Source organism: Lynx canadensis, chromosome X, assembly GCF_007474595.2.
Source record: "Lynx canadensis isolate LIC74 chromosome X, mLynCan4.pri.v2, whole genome shotgun sequence".
Lineage (NCBI taxonomy): Eukaryota > Metazoa > Chordata > Mammalia > Carnivora > Felidae > Lynx > Lynx canadensis.
Window position 1 is genome coordinate 46,628,221 of NC_044321.2, and position 21,730 is coordinate 46,649,950.

The 21,730-nt window shown below is 48.8% G+C and overlaps 1 protein-coding gene across 1 annotated transcript in view; it reads right to left on the bottom strand.

The window, feature by feature from the left end:
• Positions 1–21,730, bottom strand: part of FGD1 (FYVE, RhoGEF and PH domain containing 1) — a 41,455-nt gene that overhangs the window by 17,697 nt on the left and 2,028 nt on the right. The window contains exons 2-8 of the mRNA XM_030305611.1: positions 5,578–5,751; positions 5,092–5,269; positions 4,527–4,965; positions 3,144–3,233; positions 2,300–2,448; positions 854–1,010; positions 610–748 (exon numbers count right to left, since the gene is read on the bottom strand). Of these exons, the coding sequence (XP_030161471.1) occupies positions 610–748; positions 854–1,010; positions 2,300–2,448; positions 3,144–3,233; positions 4,527–4,965; positions 5,092–5,269; positions 5,578–5,751 (1,326 nt within the window). The remainder of the gene's footprint in view (positions 1–609; positions 749–853; positions 1,011–2,299; positions 2,449–3,143; positions 3,234–4,526; positions 4,966–5,091; positions 5,270–5,577; positions 5,752–21,730) is intronic.

Here is a 21,730-nt window from a genome sequence, read left to right on the forward strand (position 1 = left end):
GGGTGCTCAGTTCTGAAGAGGTGATTCTGTAGGGCTCTGATCAGACTTGGGAGGTTCTTTTGGGAGGTTCATTCTAGGTAGCGGCTGGTGACAGAGTAGAGCTCTAAATGTAGAGGATGGAAAGTCAGGGGCTTGGTGAGACAAATCTCTTCGTGGGGAGCTCAGCTGTGGAGATTCAGTAAAGAGGGCTTGGCTTGAGGGATCAGTCTGGGCTCTGGCCTCGTAGCTCAGTCCCTGGGGGTTCAGACTCAGTTTCATTTTGGACTTGGCACAACTTCATTTCAGCATGAGTCTAGGGGTCAGCCTTGGGGTCTTGGCCTAGAAAACAGATGGCTTCCTCTAGGGGATCATTCTGGGCATGCTTTTCAAACTTTGGGGCTCCAGTTGGGGACTTTAGACTGGGGGACTCCTGAATGTTCTGTCTGGGTACTTAGGGAAAGATCTTGACCTGGAGGTTCATCCTGCGGTCTTACTCCAGAGCCTCGATGTGGGCCTTTCAGTTCGGAGAACCTGTTCTGGGATCTCAATTATGTGGCAATGGAAGGCTGACCCTGTGAGTTAAGTTTTGGGGGATGGGGTGGGGGGCAGGGCCCAGATGTGTGCACTCACTTTGGGCGTCCTTGCTGTCCGGGGAGCCATGGGGCAGCTTTAACAGATAGTCCTTGAGAAGCAGCTCATAGCGGGGAATGCGCTGCACAGGTTCCAGCATGTGGTGCTGCAATGTCAGGTTGCCACAGGCTTCCTCCTTCTGTGACAGGCAGAAGCAGAGGGACTCAGGCCTGGCAACAGACCTGTCACTGGGTCCCTGCAGACCTTTCCTCCCCAGTCTGCCCTATCCAGCTTCACTGCTTACCTGTACCTCGTGGATGATTACTTTAAACTGGGTGGAGCGCTCTGTCCAGGTGTTGACCAGCTCCACAGCCCGGTCAAAGTTCTTCACATACTCGCCATACATCTTGAGGAAGGGTGCCAGCTTCTGTAGGATGTCTCCGATGCGCGGGTAGCGGTCCCTGGGGTGGAAGCAGGGGCTGACATGGTCCTGCTGATCTTTGTCCCCCAGAATTCTCCCAGGGTTCTAGGTCTCCAGCCACAGGCAAGCTACTGTCATCTCATTCCTGGAAATCTACTTCTTAGCCAGTCTGCTCCTCTGGAATTGCTGCTTATGTTATAGGCCAGTTAGGCCAAAAGGCTCAGCTTGACCTGAGACAATGGCCCAGGCTACCACCTACCTCAACTCTGCCCTTTGCAAGTACCAGGAATAATATATTCTGGAATACCTGCCCGGACCTCACTGCAAGGGTCACTTCATACACTTATTACTGATTCTGTGCCCAGCCTTATGCTGGGTGATTCTGAAGGCACAAATGAGTCATACTTAGCCAAGCCCTGACAGGGTCACTGTCTGATAGGTGAGGCAAAGTGAACAGGCCTAGTCATACTCTTCAGGAGTCATAGTCTGCTGAGGGACCTGGTCCTCGCCCTCACTGGTCACAGTCTCCTGGGGAATACACAAGAACCAGGTCTGGTCTATCCCTCAGGGGTAAAAGTCAGTTGGGGAGATGTAGGAACTGGCTTCCTTCCAGCCCTCCATGGTACAGTCTGGTGAGGGGGACACACTTTATCCTGTGGGTGTGGGGAACATGGAGATGATTTTTAAAAGGAAGTAACATGGTCTGATTGTTCAGGAAGACCATTATGGCAGGTAGACTCTAAAGGATAGATTGAAAGAGGAGAGCCTGGTGGCTGGGAGACTGCCTATAAACTCTGCCCTTCTATCTCAGGACTCAGCTCAGGAATCACCTCTTCCTTGAATCCTTCTCTAACCCCAGACTAGGTTTGGTCCATTTGTCTGGATTCCTACAGCCTCCCATTCTCAGCTCTATCTTAGGTCTGATGAAAAACAGCAGCTCATGTTGAGCGCTTATTATATACAGGATTCTGTTCTAAGCTCTCGACACGTGTCAACTCATTTAAATCCTTAAAACAATCCTATAAGGTAGGCTATTATCCTCATTACATAGATGAGGAAACTGAACCACAATAATTTAAGAAACTTGCTTAATATCACAGAGCTAGCAAGTGGCAGAGCTGCAATTTGAACCCAGGCAATGTGGCTCCTAACCTCATACTCTTAAGGGCTGTGCTGTTACAATTTTCTGAGTCCTGGTCTATGTTTCATATTAGATTGGGAGGGCATAGAGGGAAGAACTTTGGTCTTGTTCTCTTTGTGAAAGGCGGTAAGAGGAGAGGACAGGCAGGAGGAAAGGAGGGCAGACAGCCTAGATCTGGGGCTCCTCACCATTCCTCCATGCGCTTCTCTAGCTCAGGCAGCAGGAACTGCTGGTGGAAGCAATAGATGGAGCAGATGTTAGAGAAGATGCCATGGACAACATCAGCAGGGAAGGAACTGCGGTTCCGAGCTTCTTCCAGTAGCCGGGCACAGAACACCTGTGGGGCAGGCAGGAGTGTTCAGCGCAGCTGGGCCTGAGGCTTGGCTGGGGAAGGGGCAGTTTGTAGGTGAGGGCAGTGTTTGTGGGAAGCTCTGTGGAGCTTTGGGATCTGCATTGGTTTTGAGACTGAGGAGAGAGGGAATGGAGCTAGGCTTATATGTGGGGATGGATTTCCGGTTATCAAGGTTAGGACCTGGAAGTAGGCACTGGGACAATGAGAAGTCAGGAGCAGGGTCAAGAATTAGGTTCAGGGTCAGATCCATTCATTTAACATATATTTGTGAATTCCTACTGTGTGCCAGGTACTGTTGTAGTGGCTGGTATAACATAGTGAGTAAAGCAAGCAAAAGTTCCTACCCTTAGGGATACTAGTGGATTTGGGGTCAGGAATACGGCCAGAATTAGAATGAAGTTCAGGGTCTGGTTTACAGCTGGGGTAAATTCAGGATCTAGGTCAGAGTTGCAGTCAGGGCTGATGTACCCACCCAAAGTTAGCAATGAGGGTTGGTACAAAGATTAAGTTTGGAGTCATAATAAAAATTGACTTCAGAGACAGGGTGGGGGTCAAGGTCAGAAAGGGGTCTTACCAACTCTAGATTGGTAATGGTAAGGTTGAGCTCAGGCCCTATTACTTCCTCCTTGGTACCCACCTACCAGGTCCTGGGGCCCTGGGATCCCTGAGGGGCCATTCACCTGATCCAGGAGATGGAGCCTGGAAACGTAGGCCTTCTCAGTTTGCAGGAGCTCATTGGCAATGTGGAACACCTTCTGCTGCACGGTCAACTGGAAAGGAGAAGAGGCAACCACTCATTTATCATCCTGTGCCCTAACCTTCACCCTCAGAATTCTCTGAAGAGCTCAAATGCTACTCTAAGCCCAGTGCTACCCTGGGATAATCCCAATCTGCATCTCTAGACCCATAGCCTCCCAACTTCATCCCGACTCCCCAGTGTACCATAAAGGCCACTCCTCAATTCTGGTGATATGCACTCTCTCACTCGGCCACTCATGCACCCAGTCATCTGCTCTCTTTATCCATTTAGAATAGTGCAGTGGTTAATTATGTGGGCCAGGAAGTCAGACTTCCTGGGTTCAGATCCTACCTCTGTCATTCATTAGCTTGCATAAGTTGTGTAACTGCTCAGTATCTAAGTCTTCTCATCTACATACACTGATAGTAATAGGACTTAAGTTCATTTGCAATTGAGATAATTTAATGATTTAATATAAGTAAAACATAGAAGACCACAAATTAAGTAGTCTATACATGTTATTTATTCACTCACTCAGTTCACTGTCAGCAAAGGCTTGCTGAGTCCCTGGAATGTGAAGAAAACATGAAAGTACCAGAATGTATAAAACTCATTGCCTGTTGGCCCAGTTTCCAATCCATTGGACACATATTTGCTGAGTCCCTGGCCTCAGGCCCTATATTTGCGCTGGCTTCTGGTGAAGAAGTTGTTCTGGCTACAACCTAACTTAAGTGCAAAGATACCTCTGAAAGCAGCCTTAGGCTGCGGGGGCACAGAAACAATTTCCTGCTGCCAAGAGCCTTCACTGCCACAGCCCCAGGTCGTTTGGACAGGAGGGGCTCTAGCTCTTGTGCCCCTCTGGAGGCCAGCTTCCAGGAAGTCTCTGGATATGAGAGACTTTCCATTTTACAAATAAGGAAACTGAGGCTTGTGGTAGGGGAGTGGAGATTTGCCCAATGTCACATAGCTACTGAGTCTTAGGATTTTCCAGGTGGAACAGGACTTTAAGGATCCCTAACCAGGATGCTCATCTTCAAGATGGAAAAACTGAGGTCCAGCTAGTAGTTCTCTGATAAAGGTAGAACAATTTTCTTGGTAGTCATTTGGAACTGTGCATGGTCATGTTGGTAGTTACAGTGAAGGAGTGGGGGGTGAAATATGGGTTTGCTACTGATATTTAGTACCAGGAAACCAGGGAAGCCGAACATTCTAAGTGGAAACAATGCTGTTTTGAGAAATAATGAGCTGGGGAAGAACCAAGTGTAAAAGCCAGGCTCCTGGTTTTTCCACACAGTCCTGCCATTCGGTGAGCATGGGTCAGTACCTCCACAGACTCCTGTCTCTCCATTGGGGGCACTGGGATTTCTCTGTCCTTCTCATCCTCCTCCTCGTCGTCCTCCTCTTCCAGGTCACTATCAACCTCCTGGGAGCCGGGCCGGTGGGGGTCAGCCAAAGCAACAGGGACACTGGCTAGGGCAGAGGGCCCAGGACACAGGCTATGGCTCGGGGGCCCATCATCACTGACGAAGCAGGTCTCCTCACTGTTGGATGGTGAGCTGATGCTGTCAATGCCGCTGTCCCGGTTGGGCACCTTCTCGCCATCCCGGGGCCCAGGAGCCAGCAGGAACAGGCAGCGGGAGGCCTCACTCTCAGGAAGCTGGGGCACTGGTGGCTGTGGGAGTGGCTGTGGCAACATGGCTGGCTCTGTGGGACCTGGGCTGGGGCCAGGGGCTGGCCTATCCGAGGCGACAATCACAGGCTCTCTGAGGTGGGTGGTGGACACACATGGAGGCAGGGTATGAGCTTGGCTGAGAGTCCTGTCTTAAAGCTGTCCTTCTTGTCCCAGGCCCACCCTCACCCCCACAGGGTCCTCCAGGGATCAGACTCACCTTTCAAATTTTTCAATCAGTGAGGATACCGCTGCAGAACTTGGACTGGCCTCCACCCTAGGGGCCAGGCCCTTTGCCACTCGGGGGTCTGCAGGCAGAGGGCGTGATGGTGGAGGGGGAATGGGCTCAGGTGGGGGGGGCATCCGGGGCATCTGCAGGTAGCTGGGCTTTGGGGGGACTGGAGAAATTGACAGGGAAAAGAGAGAGGGGAGATCCCAATGAGCTGAGTTTGGAGGTGGCTGTCATAGTCAGGCCACAAGGCCCTCCACAAACTCCTAGTCTGCACCTTTGCCCAAGGTAGGTACAGAGCAGGCCTGAGGCAAGATGCCAGTATGTATGCATTAGCCCCAGGCTACAGCCCTTGGCTCCTAGACCATGATGCTTCCTATCCTTCTAACAAGCCCTTTCCTCTGACACTGGCCAACCTTTCCCTTCCATTATCTCCTCCCCTGGGCCATTTCTCTGCCCCTCTCTGGAACCACTTACCTTGTGGCTTTGGGCCTGGTGTCCGCTTCAGTGGTGAGGGACGCTGAGTGGGGGTTTCAGTAGGGGGGCCAGGGTCTGAGCGAAGCCGCTGGGGACCTTCTGGATGAGGTTCAAGGCTCTGCCCAGGGTCAAGGGACAAACTTTTAACCAGGATACGGTTTCCTTGGTGCAGCCCTGCAGAAAAGGAGAACCTGGGTGTGAAGCGATTGATGTTATCCCAAAGGAGCTGGGGACTTGTATGTCTTAGCAGGTATTGGGGTATTGGGTTTCCCTGAGCCCCTTTCCTGGGCACACTGTCTTTCTGGGAAGCCCCTACCACAGCCCTCAGATGGGGATCCAGGCCCAGGGCTAGGGCTGGCTGTTTTCATCAATAGACAAGAGTTCTTTGTGATCTGTACATTGATTCCTTGTATGTTAGCAGGCATTATTACTAGGGAGTTTAACCAGGCTAGGGGTGGGTACGAGAACCCTACAATTTGTGTATGTGTTTTTAGCCCTTGTTTATATAGCCACAGTAAGTATGCTGAGCTAAACTGTTCTTCACCCTTTTTCTTAAGGTCCTGAGAATATCTGGATTTCCTTGTCTACAATTTTATACATCTGAGCATGCTATGACAAAATTGTATTTCATGAGCAAAAGTTTTGCTTCTTAAAATCCCAGCCTCTCACTAATCTGTACTACCCTCTTCTGCTTCCACACACATGCACAACCACACACACAGAACCCAGCATTCAGGTCACAGGAACAGCTTTAAAACAGTGGGCAACAAATTCAGAAAAAGGGAGGTCTTTTTTGTACTTTCCCTCTTCCCTCACTGTGGACTCCCTAAATCCACCTCTGTCTTTGGCCCTAGGGAAGTTGATGGTTACTTTTGGGAGAGAAGATTCCACCTGGGAGACAATGAGGGACCGTCCAGGATGACATGTCCCAAGGGAAGGAGTATGGGGCTCAGGTGGGCCTGGCTAGTCAGGGAGTTATAGAGGGTCTCATATGACAGAGAATTCAGTGTGGGGGTGGAGTGGGGGGCTGGGCAGAGCATAGAGGGCAAGCCCCTGTGGCAGGCTGAGGAACCAGGTGACCATCCTGTGGATAGAGAAAGCCATGAAAGGCCACCGTGTAGGGAAGGGTGCCGGCAAACAGGTGTGAGGACAAGAGAGTGAATGGCAGTCAAGAGCTCCCACCCACACACAGTGTTGGTTTTGCTGTGCCACAGCGACATAGCCTCTCACAGCCACAGGGTCTCTTATCCTGTGTTATATAGTCTCACAAATTACCAGTCACAAAAAGGTCTACTCAATTACAGAGATACACGGTGTTATTGAGACTGTTTCATACAACTGTTGGGTCTGAAAGCCTGGTCACACACAGTCACAAAGACCCACAGTCACAACCTCACATATTATCACACAGCCCCACAGTATCATGTACACCCAGCAAACACAGTCATGCACGGTCACAAAGAAAATCACACAGTGGCAAGCCTCTCATTTTATACAGTTTCATACAATAATTTCCCAACCACTTACCATCATATATACTCCTCAAATATGGTTATACTGAGTCACAAAGATATACAGTGTAATTTATACTGTGTCTCACAACTGCAGGGCCACAGAGTGTGACACATGCCATAATATGGTGTCACAGGTTCACACAGTCATCAAGACTATAGCCATGCAGGGTTATTATACCATGTTAGATACTGCCTCACAAAATGGGATAACATCACAAAGTCACACACCACCATGTACCCAGAAACACAGATACACAATCACAGACATGTGCCCTAATTTACTATGTCATACTCATGAAACAAACATGTCCATGGTGTCCTTGAGTCTTAGGGGCTCAGGCATATATAAACACCTGAAATTTGCCTACTGGTCTAAGTGGTCATGGTGTTACACGTACCCCCTGCTGCAAAAACATACAGCTATAACATTCAGAGACAACCTACAGGGTCACATGGGCAAAAGGAGCCACAGGAATTTTGGGTATCCCAGTCCTGGAGGGAAGGAATAGCCCAAACTATAGTGTTCCAGCAGCTTCCCTGGGCCCTGGGCCCTACTCTGGCCACAGGCTAGCAAGGTAGGCCCCAGGGGACTCCAGCCATTGTCACCTCACAATCCTGAAGGAACATGGTGCTCCAGGCCCCTGGCCAAGCCCCACTCTTCCACCCAGTACCTTGCCTTGGGTGCAGTGTCCTCACTTCCTTTCTCACTTGAACAGGCAAGGCCCTGACTGGGAGGGAGGAGGTGCTCCTCTCAGCTCAGCTGGGCAGTGTACCCTGCCCTGTTCAGCACATCCTGGCCTGGTCCTGCCCTGCCAACCCCCCTGGGCATGGGGTTGAAGAGGATGAATCACTTGGAGGACGGCACATGAGGAAACACAGTTCGAGAGACAAATGGCCAGAGAAAGTGAGAGACAGGGTAGCTGAAAGGGCCAGAGATCTAGCAAGCAAAGCCAGGCACCCCATTGTGCAGAGACATCCCCCCTCAAAGACACACATAGGTTCCAGGGTTTCAGGTGCCCCTTGTTTGCCTCCTCAGGGCTCCACCTGGCCCTGTCTCCACACCTGAAAGCAGGCAGGCCTCCATAGGTGAGCTCTCCCTACCCAGTCTGTACAGAGCAGCTGGGGGCCCTCTGGCTGGGCTTCTCTGTCTTTGCTCCACTGCTTGTCCTGGTGGTAGGGTAACTATACCATTCTTTGTGGCCGTGCTCTGGCCCATTCTCTAATCCCTTCTCATCCACCTCACCTGGGAGCCCACCAATGGACCTGCCTCTCCTTTCTTTCTGCCTCCTTGTAAGCAGCCCTGCAGAATGGGAGGCTGGATAAAATTCAAATATTCTGGGACACTCTGGATTCCTAGGAGAGAGAGACAGGGACTGTGAGCTCAGTTTCTAAATAGATGAAGGCAGAGAGACAGGCAACGACTTGTCCAAGGTCACATAGCAAGTCAATGGCAGAGTTTCAGCAGACTGGTCCTGAGTTGGACTCCTTTCTTAATCTTGCTCTCCAAGGGAAGCTGGAAAAGAGGGAAAGTAGGAGGGGCAGGGGTATACCCCAGTGCTTCAGAAAGTTGTGAGCTGCAGTGTGGCTAGTGAGCACAATATCTCTACACCCACCTGTAGGGAGATGACAGTGGGGTTCCAGTTCAGGAGCCAAGGCCCGGCCAAGAACCAGCTGAAGCTCCACTGAAGGAAGAAGGTTCAAGATCCCTCCCTCTCCAATTTCAGTGCTCCTCATTCCTGTCCCTCTGCCTACATTTCCCTGTCTCCTCCTATGTTTTCCCTCAATGGTCCCCTTATCCCATCTTGCTCCCTCCAGGTGGGTAGATGGACCTCCAGCTCAGGTCATGCCACTTACCTGCACAAGAACCTTCTGTGACTTCCCACTGCCCATGGGGAAAATAGGAACTTCTCAGCTAGGCCTCCATGGCACTTCACAACCCTATTGAACTCTCTGGCTTCTCTAGGCTTAGTTCAGTTCCCTGAATATTTCTGAGCCCTGCTCTGAGCCCAAGTAGATGCAGTGCTGAGGGATGTGAAAAATCCCATCTCTGCCCCTGGGGAGCTCCCAAGGGATGCCTTCTCCTTTCCTGGATACCAAAGCCCTTCCCACTGCCCCATCCCATCCCCACCTGGCTAGATCCTGCATTGGTTTTCTCCAGCCCATTTTTTATAGTTGACAATCCACAGCATTGTCTCTCTCTCACACACACACACTTACACCTACACATCTGACAAAGTCCTCCACCAGAACTGCCTCCTCTACCACTGGGTTTACCAGAGTCCTGAGTGCCCATTAGAGCAGAGGCCACAAAGCCTCCCCACCCCACCCCCTGCAGAAAGTCATACCACCAAACCTTATAATACTTTGTGAAAATGTACCCAGTAGACATATTGACAATGCACAGCCCTCGAGGACCTAGTGAGAGCTGCAGAGTTGTTCACATGTCCACATGCAATGTGCTTGGTGCATTGTGCTCACACACAATCATTGCTGCCATTCTGGCATCTCTTGTCACTGACCAGAAGCACACCCTGGGTACCCCAGGAGTTCAGGGCACTGTCCCAGCTCTGCTGTGGGGGTGTGCAGTCCCAACAGGCCCTCAGCAGGCCAAAAGGTAATCTTGATCTTAACCCTCAGGGAGCTCCCAATCTCAAAGACAAGAGAGTCTCATTCAGGAAAAGCTAAGGTAGAGCTTAGGAAGTACAAGGGGGTCAGCATGTTAGGACTGGGGAAGCTCAGGGGAGGGAGAGGCCAGGGACAGGGAAACCAGATAAAATACACAATGCCTAGTTAAATTTGAATTTCAGATGAACAATGAATAATTTCTTAGTATAAGCATGTCTCATGAATACTTATACTAAAAATTTATTATGCTATACTAAAAACTTATTTGTTGTATATCTGAAATTCAAATCTACCCATATTTATTTGAGCAAATTTTAGCAACCTTAGTCAAGGAAGGCTTAGAGTGAATGAGGCAGAGCAAGGCCTCTGAGGTGGCACCTGGCAACCAGGGCCCCCTAGTCTCTTGTCCATTTAAGCCTCAGGCAAGTTGTGGGCTCTACCCAATTTCCCTGCAATAGGCACCTGAATGCTCATGACAGCGACATTATTTCTGGGATAACCTTTAATCTGGTCTTATTTATTAAAAAACAAGGTCAATCATTTAAAACCCATGGTATGTGACTATTCCAAAGAGGGGTGGTATGACAGCGTGCACTGACTAGACTGTGTGGGTGGAGGTGTTGTGGCACCTTAATTAGAGCTGGTTTAGAAGTCATACAGACAGACCCTGGTTAAATCCCAACATCCCCACTTACTAGTTGCGTGACCATGGGCAAGCCTCTCTATCTATCTGAACCTAGTTTACTTATCTGGATAATTGGATAGTAATCACAGCCCCTGGTTTGGGGGAGTCCATGAAACAAAGAGGGAAAGAGCATATTGCCCCCACTCACACAGCAATGTGAGTTAAACTTGAAAGCCAACAGAACTGCACATCCACAAAGACACAAAACTATGCACACAGATACATAAAACCACAGGCCACAGGCTGCAACCCAACACAAAGCTGTTGATACACCAAGAAACATGAGCAAACCCAGCCAGAGATGGACACAGAATCTAGCCCCGCTCTCCTTGACAGCTCCTCAGATCAGGGCAGGATTCCTAGGAGAGGTGGCATGGCAAAGAAAAGACAATGGTACCCCATCCCCCAATTCAAATTCAATTCAAATTCAATTGAAAATACAATCATACAAAACTGTAAAATAAGTGTTAAGAAGTATAATAGAGGGGCGCCTGGGTGGCGCAGTCGGTTAAGCGTCCGACTTCAGCCAGGTCACGATCTCGCGGTCCGGGAGTTCGAGCCCCGCGTCAGGCTCTGGGCTGATGGCTCAGAGCCTGGAGCCTGTTTCCGATTCTGTGTCTCCCTCTCTCTCTGCCCCTCCCCCGTTCATGCTCTGTCTCTCTCTGTCCCAAAAATAAATAAACGTTGAAAAAAAAAATTAAAAAAAAAAAAAGAAGTATAATAGAGTTTTGAATTTTTCCATGACAATTTATTGTCATCGAAATAACAAAATCATTGTTGGTGGGAATGCAAGCTGGTGCAGACACTCTGGAAAACAGTATGGAGGTTCCTCAAAAAATTAAAAATAGAACTACCCTACAACCCAGCAATTGCACTACTAGGCATTTATCCAAGGGATACAGGTATGCTGCTTCAAAGGGACACATGCACCCCAATGTTTATAGTAGCTCTATCAACAATAGCCAAAGTATGGAAAGAGCCCAAATGTCCATCGATGGATGAATGGATAAACAAGATGTGGTACATATACACAATGGAGTATTACTCAGCAATCAAAAAGAATGAAATCTTGCCATTTGCAACTACGTGCATGGAACTGGAGGGTATTATGCTAAGTGAAATTAGAGAATGACAAATATCATATGACTTCACCCATATGAAGACTATAAGAGACAAAACAGATGAACATAAGGAAAGGGAACAAAAATAATATAAAAACAGGGAGGGGGGACAAAGTATAAGAGACTCATAAATATGGAGAACAAACATATTGGAGGGGGTGTGGAACAAACATTATTGGAGGGGGTGTGGAAGGGGGAATGGGCTAAATTGGTAAGGGGCTAAATTGGTTAAGGAATCTACTCCTGAAATCATTGTTGCACTATGTGCTAACTAATTTGGATGTGAATTAAAAATAAATAAAATTTAAAAATAAATAAATAAATAAATAAATAAATAAATAAATAAATAAATAATGTAAAATACTCATAATGTAAAACATATATGCCGGCATTAAAAAGATATTGAATTAAATAAACAATTTTGTTTGCTAAAAAAAAAAAGAAAAGAAAAAAGAAATAAAAATCATTCCAAAAATTGTTTTTGGTTGCTGCATGCCCCTACTTGGCAGGTGCCCTGAGCACATGCTTTGGGGCTCCTGGCAGAACAAGTCTACTCTCTAGCTGTTTGAAGATAAGAGCTCCTCCATTTGCCCACTTCCACTGGAATGACCCTGCTTCTCCCTCACCTCTTTCTGGTAATTTCCGCTGCTAGCATGCCCCCTCCCTGGACAGCAACACCCCCTTTCCCACCTCCTAGCTGTAGCCTTGGCTCAATCTCAAGTCAGCTAATAGGGCCTCAGACTGGACCTCAGCTATTAACTCCATGGTGACCTGGGTAGTTGCTTTACAGCTCTGGACCCCAATTTCCCCATCTGCAAAATGGGGGAGAATATGTGTGTGTTCCTCATTTTGAGGACCTGGTGAGATGCTAGAGTGGACAGAAGCTGGCCCCAGCACTCAGGCCTCCTGACCTTTACTGCATGCTTCTCCCTACAGCCCCCAGATCTCAGCCTCTCCAGGCTAAGAGGTAGGCCCCAGGGACAGTTGGAATTCCTGGCAGTGGGGTGGGGTAGGGTGGGGTGGGGTGGGGTGGAGAAAGGGACCAGAGGGAGTGGAGAAGAAAGAACAGCAAATAAGAAAGTGCCTTTTGGAATGCCAGCTCTGTTGGTGGGGAAGGGGGAGTCCCTCACTTTGAGAAAAAAGCAGGGGATAAAGGCATAGCTGCCCCATTTCCTTCCACCTTGGCCTTGAATGTGAGGTCCAGTCCAGCTGCCCTACACCTTTTTGGCCAGACTGACCCAGGCCTTGCTTGGTCTGACAGATGATCTCCATGAAAGTTCAAACACAAAGTTCCGTCAAGTGTGAGAAGGACACTGGGAGCTATCTACAAGAACCCTGTGGGTAGTTCTGAAGGTTCCTTTCCTGAAGTGAACTGGTCTTCTGAACATAAGGACTCTGCAGAAAAACAGAGGCACCTTCTGCAGAGTGAAGGCACTTTTGGAAAGTGGGAGCCATTCTGGCAAATAAGGAGTTTTCTTCCTGCAAAGTAGAGAAACTTTCTATAAAAGGGAGGTCTCTTTGATACAAAGAATGCCCCTTCTGTAAAGGTAAGCAACTTCTCCATAGTGGAGGAGACTTCTTCAAAATGGAGGGACATTCTAAAATGCGAGGAGAGTTCTATAGACCTTTTTGTAAAATGGATGACCTGTCTGTAAATGAAGGACTCTTTGGGGGTGCCTGGGTGGCGCAGTCGGTTAAGCGTCCGACTTCAGCCAGGTCACGATCTCGCAGTCCGTGAGTTCGAGCCCCGCGTCGGGCTCTGGGCTGATGGCTCGGAGCCTGGAGCCTGTTTCCGATTCTGTGTCTCCCTCTCTCTCTGCCCCTCCCCCGTTCATGCTCTGTCTCTCTCTGTCCCAAAAATAAATAAACGTTGAAAAAAAAAAAACTATTAAATGAAGGACTCTTTGCCAAACAGAAGACTCTTCTGTAACATGGAGGAAGTCTCTTATAAAGTGAGACCCCTTCTGTAAAGTGAAGGATGTTTCTGTAAAGTGTGGACCCTCATGGAAAGTGAACGCCTTTCTGTAAAATAGAACAGTATAAGACATTATGGAATGATAAGGACTGGAGTAAACTGGAGAGCACATGCATCCCCTGAAGTAGGGACAGTAGTCCCTCCCTTCTATCTAATTGTCACTTTGCAGTAACAGGGCCCTGTACTTTCAGATCTTCCAATATTTCAAGAGAACCAGAAATCTAAACTTTTATGTGAAACCCCCTAGTCTTGAAAACAGTGAGTAGGCCAAGCAAAATTTGTAAGTCAAATTCAACTTGTGGGGCACCACTTTCTGATATCTGAAGTAGATGGTCCTTAAGGCCCCTTACACTTCTGCTGTTTACCTCCTGCCCTATCTGACATACTCTGGCTCTTGGGTGGCAGCCTTGAAGGTCCCTTATTACACCCTCTGCTAGGGCCCAATCTCTTCTGGGCCTGACCAGGCTCAGGGAGCTAGCTCATGCAATACTTGTTGGCAGTTCCCTGAACTGGATTCTGCCTTTTGTTCTGCCTGGTCCAGTTCACACTTTGCCCTGTGCAAGGTGCCTGGAGAAGAGAGCAGGGGATTGCAAGAACTTTCAGAACTCTCTGGAACTCAAGGTATTCACTTTTTAGTGGAAGATACAAAGTATGGGGATTCAAATGTTTGTTAAGCACCTACTCTGGGCCAGGCATTGTGTTGATGCTTTCCTGTAAGGGATCCTTCTAACAACCCTGTGTACTATTAGCTCCATTTTATAGGCACAAAAACTGAGATGCAGAGAAGCAAAATAACTTGTCTGAGGATACACAGTGAGAACTGGGACTGGATCCCAAGCATGTCTGCGTCCAGAGTCACAGAGCACATCCTCAGCCATTGTTTGCTGAATTGGGAAAGAAATCACATTTGGAGGGATGAGTGGGGATGACTTTCTAAAGGAGGTGGTTTTCAACCATCCAGAAAGCGGTGTAGGTTTTAGGTGGAATGGGCACAGTCCTACAGGCAAAGGAAGAAAAGTGAGCAATGGTGTGAATACTAGGGGTAGGGAGGTGAAGAGTATGTTTGAGGGCACAATGAACAGTCCTGGGTTTGTAAAAACATTCCGGAACAGGAGCAAGCAGCAGGAAGGGCCAAAAGACTAGCAGTCACCACCCCCCTCCACTGCCAGACACATACCAACCACAACCACAACCAAGATATAGACTCATAGGGGCCATACAGAGACAGACATTGGCACAGAAACACACACACACACACACACAGACACACACACAGACGAGATCTACAAACAGAAACTCACATGCAGAAACATCTAGAAACTCCCAGGGGCTGACAGAAACAAGGTGACACACAAGCAAGCAAATAGGAACATACAACAAATACAGACCCAAAGACACACATAGACACACAGATATATACAGACACACTCAAACGTATACATAGACATACAGAAATAAGAACATTAAGATATACACAAAACAGACCCTTGGGGATAAAGACAGCCAGGCAGCCAGGCACGTGTGCATGCATGCATGGCATGCACACACACACACACACACACACAACACACAACACACAGTCGCGTGGGAGCACAGGCAGCCCATCCCTCTTGCAGTTGCTGGATTGCTATAAGGGCCTGGCCTTCTCCCAGTGTCTCTGGACCCGAGGCCAGAGAAGGATGGGGATGGTTGCTCCACCCCCAGGGGGGGCTGGGGACTTCAGAGGACAGGAAGGGAAGGGAGTGGAGCTGCAGCTGGGAACACTGGGGGCAGTAATTACCCAGCTCTGGGGCTGCCACGCTGGCTGGATTTCCCTTCCTGTGAGGACAGAGACACTAGGGAATGGCCCCTCTGACCCCTGCTGTGTGTGACCCCAGGGACCCAACATCACCCATTTCCCTTCCACTCTCACCAGAAGCCTGGTCAAATTTGAGAGTTAGTAACACAGAAAGATTATGAGAGAAAAAGGCAGAGAGAGACAGAAAGAGACACTGAGACAAAGACAAGGAAGAACAAGACAAGAAAACTACAGAGAGCTGGACAGCTAGAGAGGGAAACTGTAAAACCAAAGCAAGTCAGAAGGGAGACAGAGACAGTGAGGGATGCAGGCTCAGAGAGGCAAGGGGGCAGAAACAAAAAAGGTGGGCCAGGGCCAGGGCCATTTGTTGAACATGGCTATAATGTGTCATGCTGAGAGCTGCGGGTTTTCTTTACCTGTGGCGTTTAATTCTTATGACAACACTCAGAGGTGGGCATAATAACCCCATTTTACAGATGAGAAAATTGAGGCACAGAGAGGTGAAGTGACTCACCCAAGGTCACACAAAGCTAGGAAGTGGCAGAGCTGCGTCTGGGGGGCTCTCACCACTGCCGGACTGTACCAGGGATTCAGGACCCAAACAGAGATCCCTGAAGGAATTCTCCAGAGGACAGAGCAGTCAGTAAGGCCTGGAACCTGGAGCCCCTAGGCGATGCACACAGTAAGAAAGACCTAAACCTTCCCTGCCCCACTTCCTGCCGCCCCTGGGGCTGTGTCAACACCTGGAATGCATTAGTCAGGGAGGCCCCACCTAGGGAAACTGGGAAGGAGCTGGGGAAGGGGGTGAGCAGGGAAGGTGAAGGTGAAGGCAAAGGTAGTGGTGTGGGCAGCTGCTGCGCACCTAACAGGCCCAAACGAAAGGGCTTCTTTGCCAGCTGCAGCTCCCAGGGGCCAACCCTGCCAGTCCCGCCTTTCCCACCGCCTTCCCTCTGTGACTTAACCCTTTCCATGCATGGGCTACAGGAAAGCGCCACAGAGGGCTAACAGCTGCCAGCACCGGGAAGAGCCTTCCATTCCCTCTGGGCCTCAGCCACACACCTATGCCCCTCACCCTTCTGACCTTAACTCTGGGGCCCAGGTGGGCACAGCTGATGCCTGCTGGGTACTGCCACCTCGATGCCCCATCTCCTGTCTTCAGGCTCCTCAGACTCTGTGCATCCCAAACCACACCCAGGCCCTAGTGGTTCCTCCTCCTGCCTTCCCCATCCCAACAGTGTTACATCCATCCACAAAGTTCCCCAAGCCAGAGGCTAGGCTTTCTCCTGGTCTCCTCCCTTTCCCTTAACTCACACAAGCAGGCAGACCCTAAGCCTTAGCAGACTCAACTTTCTTAGCTTTAGAGTCCATAAGCTTTTTCCCACTCTCTACCTTCCTAACTGGTTTCCCTCCACCCTCTCTACAAGGTATTCTCCACACCACAACCATCTTATGAAAACAGTCTGCTTCAATTCCTGCAGCCTTTCCCAGATGAACTCCAACCTCCAGAGCTTGGGGACAAGTAAGGCCCAGCTCAAGAACACTTCCCCACCCCCACCCTCCAGCCACAATGGCCTCTTGTCTGTTCCTCGAAAGTGCTCTCTTCCGCCTGGGGCTTTGGCACATGTTGTTCCCATGGCCTGAACGGCTTTTCCGGCTTTTCCGCTTTGCCTTACCTCTGGACTCCTATTTATCCTTGGAGTCTCAACTCAAGTGCCCTCTTTTCCCTGCTTACCCCCCTCCTTATATGTTCAGCTGCATCTATGCTTGGAATTACTTGTTATGTAGATCTTCCCTGCTAGAAAGAAGCTCTATGAGCACAAGGATTGTGCCTGTCTTGTTGTACACCAAGCACCTTGCACAGGGCCAAGCACATAGTAGGTCCTCAATAGACATTTGTTGAATAAAGAAATGCCCTTCTTCCTCCCCTTTTACTTTACCTTATCTGCCAAGTATTTATTACCATGTATTTATTGATGCCATATTATTTGCCAGACAAATGTGATGACCAGGTCCCAGTGTTATAAATGGGGAAACTAAGGCCCTGGGAGGGGTAAGGAAGGCTATGGGCACAGTGAACTAATGGCAGAGCCAGGAGAGCTGAGACTCCTTCAGCTACTGCCCTGCATCCTTGTCTCCAGCTGTGTGTGTGTTTTGAGGCACCTTTTGGAGATGTGATGCCTTCCAGGCCCAAGGAACTGGGTATTAGAGCCCAGAGAGGCTGGACTCACTGTTCCAACATATCTGCATTCTCCAGAGGGGGAAACATAACTCTGCATGGCTGGCCAATGGCAGACAGTGCTTCCTGCCCTCATTCCAGACAGGTCCTAGCCCCACCCAGCCAGGATCTGGCCAGCTCCACATCTGCCTAAGGCATTTAGCTAACTGGCCCCCAGAAAGTCCTGGTTGGAATCTGTCTGGGACACAGCTGCCACTCTCCCTTGAGGAAGCAGGTAGCTCCAGCCGGGCCCTCCCACAGGGACAGAGGCACCTGAAAGGGCCAAGGAAGGGCGTGTCAACCATCTGCAACCTGGGAACTGCAATTCTTTTAGTCCTGTCAGGGAAGTCCTTTTCCCAGCTATCCAGTCTTTATATTTTGTTGTGTTTGTTTGGAAGGCCTCAGCTGACTGAACCAAATCTGGGTCTTTTCCCAGACATTCCCCTGGAATCCTAAACTGCTGCTCTTCAAAAATCCCCAGCAGAGCCCACCACCCCTCCTGTCATGAGCCCCCTCTTGTTTCCAAAAGCGACCTCCTTCTATGGCCTCACAGGATGCCTTCAAAATGGAGAACATGGAGGGAGCCACAAGAATTTACTTTACGACAGTTTCATTTGCTTTTAAGGAGTATTCCCTGAGTTCTTTGCAACAGCAAATACCCTGGGTATATGTGAAATGGGCCTCAGCTTTATGCAAATGTGCTTTAAAAACTGCTCCCCCTCCCCAAGGCATTTCTAAGGCAACATTTGGTCAGGTAATGAATGATCCAACTGGGTGTGGATCATAGATAGTGGATCACTATCTATTGTCTTCAGGGATGGGACTGGCTCCAGAACCCCACACACTTTTCCCCATGAGCTGCTTTGTGATCCATGGTATGCATTGGTGGTGGGAATTCCCAAACATATATTGCCAAGACCTCTCTCTTCTGAGCTTTCCAACCCTCCATCCAAATGTCTGCTGGCCACTTCCACCTGGATGTCCCCCAAAGCCTTTCAAACTCAGTATCTTCCGTCAAACCTGCTCCTTCTCTTGCATGTACATGGCCTCCCCACCACCCATTGGGCCACTGTAGTTGGTTTCAGACAAGAACACACAAACTCATCCTGGACTTTTCCTTCTTCCTTGGCCTCTACATCCAAGCCACCACCAAGGCCTGTTCATGTTAGCACCTAAATGTCTCTCTGATCTTATTGTCTTTACCTGCCACCACTCTAAACCAAACTATAATTGCCTGTCACTGGGATGACTGCCTATCATCTCTGCTCCCATTCTTGTGCCCCTACCATCCACTCTCCACAAGTAGCTATGGGGATCTCTCAAACACCTACATCTGAGCACATCATTCCTCTGCTTAATAAACCCTTCAATGGTTCCCCTTTGCCCTAGGATAAAGTCCCTTTCCCAGGCATATCCCTTACTCCTCTCAACACCAGTCCCAGTTCCCAGGATGCCCCATGTCTCAGTGCCTTTGCTCCTACTGAAATTCTTACCTTAACTGCCCTTCACGTTCCTCTTAGCTCTACAAACCTTGCTGACACTCCCTAGAGCTCTTCCTTTGGACCAGGCCCTGTGATGGGTACTTCTGATGCCTGTTTCCTCTGCCTAGAGTCCCAAAACTGCAACTGCTTTCCAGCTTGAAGTGCCAGATGGCAGCCATTCATGAGAGCTAAGCATAGATGGTAAACTGAGGCAGCCGGTATTTGTGTGTATGTGAGTGAGGGGCTGACTCCCTTTAGCTTAGATCACATGCCTTCCTTTGGGGTTGGGAGAGAGGGAGGTAGGCCCACATAGGGTCCTGAGGAGAGGGCCTTAGAGGGGAGGCCAATGCATTCTCCAGGCCTTAATCAGGCTGACTCACTATAGGACCATGAGTAAACTGCCTCTCTGAGCCTCTACTACCTCTACTAAATATCAGTTCCCACTCTAGACTGTGCATCAGAATCACCTGGGGAATTTTAAATAGATTCCTGGATTGCAACCCCAAGATTCTGGGGCTCTGAGGTGGAGTCTGGGAATCAGTTATTTTTTCAAAGTCAATAAGGGATTCTGATTTTCACCCAGTTTGGGAAACCCAGAACCAGATGGTGTCTAGGGCCCTTTCCAGCTCCAATTCTAACTCTTGGAGTCTCTGATGATGCCCTAGGCTCCAAATTAGAAGAAGCCAGCCTTCTTTCTGCCCCTCTCAATTGGCTTAGTTCTTTACTACCCATGAAAAGACTCTTATATCAGGTGCAACTGTTTTGACTGAGACACAGGCCCCAAGCTACTCCCCACATAGCATCTGGAAGGATATTCCAGGCTTCAAATCTAGAATAGGGTAGGGTTTCCCCCAAATCTCTATGAGCACACCTACAGCTGGAAACTCTCTCAAAACCCTCTCTGGTATCTCACTGGGTTATCTCAGTAACCCAATTAGGCCTTAGGTTTTATCAACCTGGAAAATGGGTATAAAAACGATCGCCCCTTTCCCTACCAAGAATCAGGGTAACTAAAAGAGAAAGCACTTTGAAGTAATTGAAGGTTTTTCACATGGATAAGATGTGACTATAGTTGACCCTTGAATAGCACAGTATGAACTGCACAGGTTCACTTACACATGGATTTTTTTTTTATAAATACAATACAGTCCCATAAATGTATTTCTTCTTCTTTATGATTTTCTTAATAACATTTTCTTTCCTCTAGCTTACTTTAAGCATATAGTATATAATACATATACAAAAAGATGTGGGAATTGACTGTTTATGTTATTGGTAAGGATTCTGGTCAAAAGTAGGCTATTAATAGTTATGTTTTGGGGGAGTCAAAAGTTATACATAGATGTTTGGCTGTGCAAGTAGGGGCATGGGGCTTGGTGCCCCTAACCCCCACATTGTTCAAGAGTCAGTTGTATTATTTTAAAAAGCACCACCCTCCCCCGATGGTCCACTGGCCCCTAAGGATAGTGATTCAATAAAGGCCTCAGCAGTCTGAGGGAGGAAGTCGGCAGGCACACAGAAATCTTAACATGTGGACTAAAATGTTTCAACCCTTTAATTGAGAGGACTCTCTCTCTCTCTCTCTCTCTCTCTTTCTTTCTCTCTCTCTCACATACACACACACACACACACACACACTGCAACCACCAACCCTGCGCTTCTTGGGCCAATTATAGGCGAGTCCTGTAGAGAGAGAAGCAAGTCACTTGTGCCTACCCCTGGGCAGGCTGGGCAGTGGGGGAGGCGGGCCTCTCACACCCCATGCTGCTGTGAATCACATGGCCCAGCGCCTGCTTTGCCAGGGCCTGAGTAATATCTCCGCCTCCTCTTCAGAAGGTTTTTCTCTCTTTTTTTAAATTTTATTTTATTCTGCAAGCTTCTCACCAGTATCTCATAGACTCCTCATGGCATTCTCTAGATGAGGAAATTGAGGCTCAGATAAGGAAACTCACTCAGTGTCACACAGTGAGTCAGCTAGGAATGGTTGGATGGGAAGTCAGGTCTTTCCCTGACACTTTTTATCATGTAGTATAAAAAAAAAAAGACACCTACACAGGCAGGGACTTCACTGGGAAAAAGGATTCTGGAAACTTTTTTGCTCTTTTGGGCAGGAGGGGAATAGTTCAGGATGGGTATTGTGATTGGTAATTAGTAAGGATTGGTGGAGTGGGAAGGCAACTCAGAATCACCACCATGTATCAATCAGAGGTTATTGACACTGCCCAGCTACTGACTCCCAGACCAAGAGCATCTAGAGGGCAGGAATTCAGTTGTCCTTCTCTAAGCCTATAGTTACTGAGGGCTTATTATGCGCTCCCTTCATGTCTGTTCAGGCATTTGTTCAACAAGGATTTATTAAGCACCTACTGTGTGTTAGGCACTGCACTAGTCACTGGGATACAACAGTGAACAAAACAGATACAATCCCCTTGCCCTCACAGAACTCACATTCTAGTGGAGGAAGATGGGCAATAAACAAGTAGACACAATAAGATAATTTCAGACTGGGGGCGCCTGGGTGGCGCAGTCGGTTAAGCGTCCGACTTCAGCCAGGTCACGATCTCGCGGTCCGTGAGTTCGAGCCCCGCGTCAGGCTCTGGGCTGATGGCTCAGAGCCTGGAGCCTGTTTCCGATTCTGTGTCTCCCTCTCTCTCTGCCCCTCCCCAATTCATGCTCTGTCTCTCTCTGTCCCAAAAATAAATAAAAACGTTGAAAAAAAAATTAAAAAAAAAAAAAGAT